Source organism: Podarcis liolepis (genome assembly GCF_965112155.1).
Source record: "Podarcis liolepis genome assembly, chromosome: 9".
Taxonomy (NCBI): domain Eukaryota; kingdom Metazoa; phylum Chordata; class Lepidosauria; order Squamata; family Lacertidae; genus Podarcis; species Podarcis liolepis.
In genome coordinates this window covers 10,860,326-10,868,788 of record NC_139564.1, presented here as the reverse complement: position 1 = coordinate 10,868,788, position 8,463 = coordinate 10,860,326, and the positions used below count along the sequence as shown (strand labels likewise).

General features: G+C 54.0%; 1 protein-coding gene across 1 annotated transcript; it reads left to right on the top strand.

The window, feature by feature from the left end:
• Nucleotides 1–1,699: 1,699 nt before the first annotated feature.
• Nucleotides 1,700–5,513, top strand: SOWAHB (sosondowah ankyrin repeat domain family member B). The gene has a single exon (XM_083459396.1). It carries the CDS (start codon nt 2,616–2,618, stop codon nt 4,644–4,646), a length of 2,031 nt encoding a protein of 676 aa, XP_083315522.1. The 5' UTR covers nt 1,700–2,615; the 3' UTR covers nt 4,647–5,513.
• Nucleotides 5,514–8,463: the final 2,950 nt, after the last annotated feature.

The window sequence follows — 8,463 nt, the reverse complement described above, 5'->3', positions numbered from 1 at the left end:
GAGTAAAGCCCCACTGAACTAACTGGGACCGCTTCATAAACATGCATAGTATTTAACTGCACGCTTGACTTACACGTTGTTTGGAAGTAAAGCCCTGGTGGACTTTACTTCTAAGTACAGTGGTACCTCTGGTTACGTACTTAATTCGTTCCAGAGGTCCGTTCTTAACCTGAAACTATTCTTAACCTGAAGCACCACTTTAGCTAATGGGGCCTCCTGCTGCTGGCGCGCTGCCAGAGCACGATTTCTGTTCTCATCCTGAAGCAAAGTTCTTAATCCAAGGTACTATTTCTGGGTTAGCGGAGTCTGTAACCTGAAGCGTATGTAACCTGAGGTACCACTGTAATGCTATGGTCGACTTCATGGGTAGGCAAACTAAGGCCCTGGGGCCAGATGCGGCCCAATCGCCTTCTAAATCCAGCCTACGGACGGTCCGGGAATCAGCGTGTTTTTACACAAGTAGAATCTGTCCTTTTATTTAAAATGCATCTCTGGGTTATTTGTGGAGCATAGGAATTGGTTCACCCCCCCCCCTCAAAAAATAGAGTCTGGCCCCCCACAAGGTCTGAGGACCGGCCCCCTGCTGAAAAAGTTTGCTGATCCCTGGTCTAGGTAAAGGGACCCCTGACCATTAGGTCCAGTCATGACTGACTCTGGGGTTGCGGTGCTCATCTTGCTTTACTGGCTGAGGGAGCCGGCGCACAGCTTCCAGGTCATGTGGCCAGCATGACTAAGCCGCTTCTGGCGAACCAGAGCAGCGCACCGAAACACCAGAGCAGCGCACCGAAACGCCGTTTACCTTCCCACTGGAGTGCTACCTATTTATCTACTCGAACCGCCGACCTTCTGATTGGCAAGTCCTAGGCTCTGTGGTTTAACCCACAGCGCCACCCACGTCCCTATGACCCCTGGTCTACTTTCTAGTATAGTCTAACCTAGCAAACTTCTTGCAAGGCAGACAAAATACCTGCTGTCTTGGCTGGTATGCCATGGTCCACGTCCACAGATTGGACCCTGTCCTCAGAGTAATCTGAAGTATGTTTATTCAGAAGTTTGATCCAGTGGGGCTTCCTCCTAAGTGAGCATGCACAGATCTGCAACCTTTGAGTTATTTGCAGACCAGAAGTTTAGCCCCCTGGTATGTGACAGTCCTGCTGTCAGCTGGAACACCAGAAAGCCAGGGCAGGGGCATTTGCAGACAGAACTGGCCAGGACAACAAAGTCCTGTGGACAGAGAGATAGGCTAGGATAAAAGAGGATAAGCTCACGGATGTCGCTTCAAGTTGCTTGGAGAATGGATGGGTAAACAGCGGGATATGCAGCAACTTCCACTGAGATTTAGTGATCTCCACCCAGCCAATGACTGGCTGGGTCTGCACCTGCTTAGCTTAGCACAGGGTGTTCAGAGGCATCTAGGAAACAAATCACATTCTCCTGGGGAGGGTTCTGAGGGCCAGATAAAAATGCTTGGAGAGCCACATTTTCGCTTCCCCCACCTGAGCCCCCACCCCCGCAATAGAGTAAGCAGTGGCGTAGCGTGGGGGTGCAGGGGGGGCCAGCCGCACCGGGCGCAACATCTGGGGGTTAGGGTTAGGGGGCGCAAATCCATGGGTTAGGGGGCGCAAATCCACGGGTTAGGGGGCGCAAATTTCTTGCCTTGCCCCGGGTGCTGACAACCCACGCTACGCCACTGAGAGTAAGTGAACGAATGTGCCTCAGATCCGGCTGCAATCCTGCACACACGCTTACCTAAGGGTAAACACCATTGAACTGAGTAGCACTTCCTAGTATATCACACGTCTGGGACTGTGCTGTTAATGTATAACTCCTCTGTAAACTTTAAGCAGGGACTTTTCTCGCGCCTTCGTCCCTGCAATTTCTGAAAGACCGCAGGGGGACATAGCAAAAGCGTGTGAAACTTTTAGAAACAGCTTCATCTTCTCCTGTTCCTTTTAACCTTAAAGATGGGGCGCTTTGGGGCCGGGTGCTGCTGCCACCAGGATTTATGTAGCGTTTTTTTCCTTAATGCACTTCACTGAGGCAAAGCAATGCAATTCCTGAACACACACACACTTCCACAAAGTAGAAGCTGTAAGGTGTGTCGTCCCCCCCATGGTAACGTAATTCACCTGAGGGTAAGATACTAACAGTTCTCTCTTGGAACTCTTCCTGGGCCTCACCTCCGCAGACACACTTTCCTTGACCTCCGTTTGGGAATATCTCCAAAACAGGTCAGGCTGATTTGCAAAGAAAGCGAGAGGCAGAAGTTTAGCTGTCAAGCATGGGGGGGAAAGTGCAGAAGGGGCGGGGCCAAGGCACGGGAGGGCGGGGCCACGAGGTGGGGCGTGGGCGGGGCTACGGAGGCCAGGTGAAACTGACTCCGGGAAGAAGTTTCATCCTGGGCGCCGCCCCGGGGGAGAGCGCGCGTGTGCGGCGGTTTCTGTTCCCGAATGCCTCGGGCGTGCGGAACCGCGGCGGGGCTGGGGAGGAGATAAGCTTGGCGAGGTGGAGCATGGCTGGATGGAGGAGGAAGCAGCGGCGGCAGCAGCAGCAGCGAGAGCCGTGCGCGCTGGGCCGGCGGAGGTGATCCGTGCGCCGGGGATTTCGAGGTCATCATGGCCAAAGAGCTGAGCCAAGCCGAGGTGCTGGACTTCCTCTGCCAGGCCGGGGGGAGCGTGGCCAACGCCGCCTTGCTGAGCCACTTCAGGCACTTCTTGCGGGACCCCGACGCGTCTCCGGCTCAGCTGCAGCGCCGCCGAGAGCTCTTCAAGGGCTTCGTCAACTCCGTGGCCACCGTGAAGCAGGACGAGCCGCCGGGCGCCGCCAAATACGTGGTGCTCAGGAAGCGCTACCGAGAGCTGGTGGGAGAGGAGCCAAAGGCACCTGCCGACGATGCCGCCCAGAACCAAGCCGCCAAGCCGCCGCCACCGCCTCTGGAAGTGGCGGTCGGCCGGGGGGCGCTGCAGGGCCAGGCCGGGGCGCACCGCGCGCCCAGGGCGCACGGCCAAGAGCCTCCCCGGCGCCAGGTGGAAGAGGAGCGCGCCGGCCCAGGCTCGGCCCACCAGCTTAGGACTTGCCCGGAACCTCGCAGGTGCCACCCGGGGGGCCTGGGAGGGCGATCGGGGGCGCTGTTTCCGCCAAACCCCGCGCTAGGCGGCCGGAGAAGCCCCTCGGAGCCGTGCGCCCTGCTTGGAACGGAGCAGCACAGCCAAAGGGAGCCCCGGCAGGCTCCTCGCGGGGACCCTCCGCTCCTACTAGGCGGGGCGCCGCAGTCAAATGGCCCCTATTTACCCGTCGGGAAAATGGGCGCGCCTCCAAGTGCCGCCAGCCCCCAGCAAAGGATCCGCGACTGGGTGGAGAGGGCGCATGCCGTTACGCACCAGTCCGCCCTGCCTGACCCCCTTCTGCAGCGTGAAGAAGGTTCCTCCTGGCCAGCCCGCCCGTCGCCCCCCAGCTCGGTGGGGAGCGCCTGCCTTTCTCAGGATTCCTTGCCCGGGCTGGGTGCCCGGCGGGACCCCGCGCCCGTCTTCCGGAGCATCCGGTGCCAGCTCTCCCTGCAAGACCTGGAGGACTTTATCGAGAAGGCGAGCTCGGCGAGCGAAGACGGCAGCAGCGCCAGCGGAGGCAGCGACTCCTATCGGCCTGAAGGGCGCGCCGGCGTCCTTCACCAGCCCTTCCCTGCCACGCAGAACGGCCACGGCGGTAATTCAACAGGGACAGCCCGGGCCAGGCCAGAGAGCCTCTGCTACAGACCCCACGGAAATGACTTGGCCAAGGATGGCGCCATCCCAGAACACCTCGCCTTGCTCAACCGGGTGGTGAGCAGAGCCGCCTCCTGGGACAAGCTGTGGGACTCCCCCAAACCCGGCAAGGAGCCCCCCAACCCCTGGAAAGTGACCAGACTGTCTCCCTCTCCCCTGGAGACCCCCCTGAGCCCACGGCTGGTCCAGAGGCAAGGATGCTCGGCCACTTCTAGTGACGTGCAAGGGCTGGGCCCAGATCCAGATGCTCCGAGCGAAGGCAGGTCCTCCTCTGTGCCCTTGGAACCCCGAGAGCATGCCTGGCTGGTGAAAGTGGCCACCGGTTCGTGGATGCAGGCCAGGGCGCTCTTCCTGGAAGACCCCCACCTGGCCACCCGCAAAGACTTCATCATGGGCTACACTGTGCTCCACTGGCTGGCCAAGCACGGGAACGTGCAAGTGATGCAGGACTTTGTCGCCGGCGCCAGGAAAGCCGGCGTGGACCTCGACGTGGACGCCAAGTCCGGCTGCGGGTACACCCCTCTGCACCTGGCTGCCATGCACGGCCACCAGCTGGTCGTCAAGCTGCTCGTGCAGAAGCTGCGGTGCAGCACGCAGGTGCGCGACAGCAGTGGCAAGAGGCCCTGGCAGTACCTGAGCAGTGCCACCTCCGGGGAGGTGTGGCAGCTCCTGGAAGCTCCTCAGGGCAAGACCATCTTCCCGGCCCACCCCATAGCCAGGAGCTCCACCTCGCTCGGCCCGAAAAAAGGCAAGAGCCCAGAGCTGGGCAGGAAAGTCAGCAGGAAGACTTCCTTGGCAGCGTACTTGAAACCTCAGCACATCAAGTGGAAAATGGGGAGCAGGTTCCAGCTGCTGCAGGAGAAGGAAGAGGAGTACAATGACTGAGGACCGCAAGGGATGCTCTCAGCTAAACCAATGGAGAGATTCACAAGGGCTTTGCCTGCAATGTGGCTGGATTTGGCGAGGGACTAGAGGAGAGCAGCATTGAGCACTTTATCCATATTTATTTTAATTGATTTTATTTTTTTCCAATTATCCTAGGCAGGTGCTTCTACCGGGGTCAATTGATGGAGAAGTCTCGCAGCACCCACTCCTTCAAGTCTTGTTGCTCTGTGCCTCATCGCAGAGAAACTATGTTTTTAACCATGTTCTTATTAGTGCCCCGTCTTCAGGATCAGACGTGCGAGAATGTACTCTGTTTGGGTGTGGTGGGGACAGCTTTGGCCTTTTAGGAATGCTTGTATGGAAGGGTGAACCAAACAGCTAACAATCTCAAACCCATTTTTAACTCCCCCTCCAAAGAGGAGTGGGGGGGGGCTGTATGCAGGAGAGCTTTTAATATGTAGGTTCTTGGGGAATTGGGGTTGGTGGATTTGTAGCTGAAACCACCATAATAACAGTATTCAGGATGTCACTTCGGGGTGAAGATGGCCAGGCTTTTGAACTGGGGTGTCATTTGCCTGACAACAGCCACAATTAATTATTTGCCTTTAGGAACAGGTTGTGAATGAGACAGACAGACTGGGGACTCCTTTTTAATTAAGCTGGGATCACCTTTTAGAAGAGTTTAAACCTAAGGAAAACAACCACAACAAAATTCTGGAGTGGGGTTGAAGTGTTATCTCAAATATCGGGTTAATGAAATGAAATCCTTTCCCTCTATGGCCACCCCAAAGCACAATAAGCAAAACCTCGGAATTTATTTTACTGTGTTATTTTTAAAAGCCTGTTAATAAATTTATTTTATTTTTCTTTGCTCCTTGATATATATTCAATATCATTTGGCCTGTGTTAGGCATATTGTTTATGTTGCTGGAATGCTGGGTGGCACAATGGGCTTCCTTTTTTTAATCCACTTTTTTGTTGTTGAACAAACCTTGGTTACAGCTCATGGCAAGCGAGGGAAAGAAATCAACTGTGAGCTTAACTTGTTTTGGGCAGCATGCTAAGTCATAAAGGTAAAAGGTAAAGGGACCCCTGACCATTAGGTCCAGTCGTGGCCGACTCTGGGGTTGTGGCGCTCATCTCACTTTATTGGCCATGGGAGCCGGCGTACAGCTTCCGGGTCATGTGGCCAGCATGACTAAGCCGCTTCTGGCGAACCAGAGCAGCGCACAGAAACGCTGTTTACCTTCCTGTTGGAGCGGTACCTTTTTATCTACTTGCACTTTGACGTGCTTTCGAACTGCTAGGTTGGCAGGAGCAGGGACCGAGCAACGGGAGCTCACTCCGTTGTGGGGATTTGAACCACTGACCTTCTGATCGGCAAGTCCTAGGCTCTGTGGTTTAACCCACAGCGCCACCTGCATCCCTCTATGCTAAGTCCTACCTTGGTTTAACTCGGTGTGAGACAGCAGCAAAAAGGACCAGGGAGATGCAAAGTGTCTTCAAGTTCTACTCTGGGGGCCCACATGGTCTTGCTAAAGCAGCACTGAGCTTATTGTGTTGTCCTCACAATATTGGACAACATTGTCATAGATGGTGCAATATAGTCTTAACTCAGCTGTACATATATGTCTTCACACAGTGCTTAGTTAAACTATGGAGTTTGTTCCCTAAAGAGGTAGTGATGGTTACCAACATGGATGCCTTTAAAATACCATGAGATAAATTCTGGGTTATTTGTGGGGCCTGCCTGATGTTTTTACATAAGTAGAATGTATGCTTTTATTTAAAATGCACCTCTGGGTTTTTTGTGGGGCGTAGGAATTCATTCATATATATTTTTTTCAAATATACTATTGCCATTTTGGGGCCAGGTGGCTCTTAAAAGTCTTATTTTTCAAATGACGGATGGACTGTGATTGATTATCAGTTAAGCATCTGGCTGGTTCAGATGACAGCCTTGAGCTGGTTTCAGAGCTTTGAGAACTCAAAGAAGAAAAGTCACTTGGTCCAGGGACAGTCCACAAATATATAGACCTCTTTTTCTTAATGGTGCCTTGGGCCATTCATAACATAGGAATATTCTTCACAGTGCAATGGGGTGGGGTAAGTGAAGACAACCTGCAATAGTTAACTATCACGTTGTTCACTGTTCAGGCTGCACAGATGAAGCATTTTGCTTCCTGAAATTTATTCCGATAGTGCAGATAAAAGATCACGGATAGAATTCGACCGGATGGGGTCGAAAACAGTGTGTGAAAACAGTCCAGATTCAAGGCTCCCCCAGGTACATACCTGCAGGTGGTGGAGCTGTCAGGCGCCATCCTGGCACCCAGGTGCCTCCACTTGGTTGCAAGGGGCTGATAGCCAGGTGCAAAATGCGCCTGGCTAATTTTGAACACTGCTCTGAATGCCAGTTTATGAGAATCGCAATCACAGGCATACCTAAGCTCCCTTGCGCCCGTGGCAAGGAGATATCGCGGTTACCCAGAAGAGCAGCCGGGGAATTGTGTGGATGGGGAGGTGGCCTCCTAGCCAGGTTGCAGAGGTGCGATTTTGGCCTGGGTTTTGGCGGGATCCAACCTGGCCAACCCCTAGGTACCCCCTGTTAATAATAATAATAATAATAATAATAATAATAATAATAATAATAATTTATTTATATCCCAGCCAAAGTTCAGAGCAGCTAACACCAATAAAAGTAACACAGTTTACATAAAATCACAATCAGTTAATTTAAATACATTCTAAACGCAATTCATTCTGAAATCAATTGAGAATCAAATTAATGGCAACTATTGGGCTAGAGTTCTGTAAAGGTAAAGTTAAAGGGACCATGACCATTCAGACGCAGGTGGCGCTGTGGGTAAAAGCCTCAGCGCCTAGGGCTTGCCGATCGAAAGGTCGGCGGTTCGAATCCCTGCGGTGGGGTGCGCTCCCGTCGTTCGGTCCCAGCGCCTGCCAACCTAGCAGTTCGAAAGCACCTCCGGGTGCAAGTAGATAAATAGGGACCGCTTACCAGCGGGAAGGTAAACGGCTTTTCCGTGTGCGGCTCTGGCTCGCCAGAGCAGCGATGTCACGCTGGCCACGTGACCCGGAAGTGTCTTCGGACAGCGCTGGCCCACGGCCTCTTGAGTGAGATGGGCGCACAACCCTAGAGTCTGGCAAGACTGGCCCGTACGGGCAGGGGTACCTTTACCTTTACCTTTACCTTTATTGGGCTAGAGTTCTGTAAAGGTAAAGTTAAAGGGACCATGACCATTAGGTTCAGTCGTGACCGACTCTGGTGTTGCGGCGCTCATCTCACTTTATTGGCTGAGGAAGCCGGCGTACAGCTTCCGGGTCATGTGGCCAGCATGACTAAGCCGCTTCTGGCGAACCAGAGCAGCACACGGAAATGCCGTTTACCTTCCCGCTGGAGTGGTACCTCTTTATCTACTTGACGTGCTTTCGAACTGCTAGGTTGGCAGGAGCAGGGACTGAGCATGGGGCACTCACCCTGTCGGCGGGATTCGAACCGCCAACCTTCTGATCGGCAAGTCGTAGGCTGTGTGGTTTAATCCACAGCAGAGGGGGGCAGACTGCCTCGGCCAAAGGCCTGGTGGAACAGCTCTGTCCTGCGGAAAGATGTCAAGTCCCGCAGGGCCCTAGTCTCTTGTGACAGAGCGTTCCACCAGATCAGGGCCACAGCTGAAAAAGCCCTGGCTCTGGTTGAGGCCAACCTAACCTCTCTGTGGCCCGAGACCTCCAAGATGTTTTTGTTTGAAGACCGTAAGGTCCTCCGTGGGACATACCAGGAGAGGCGGTTCCGTAGGTA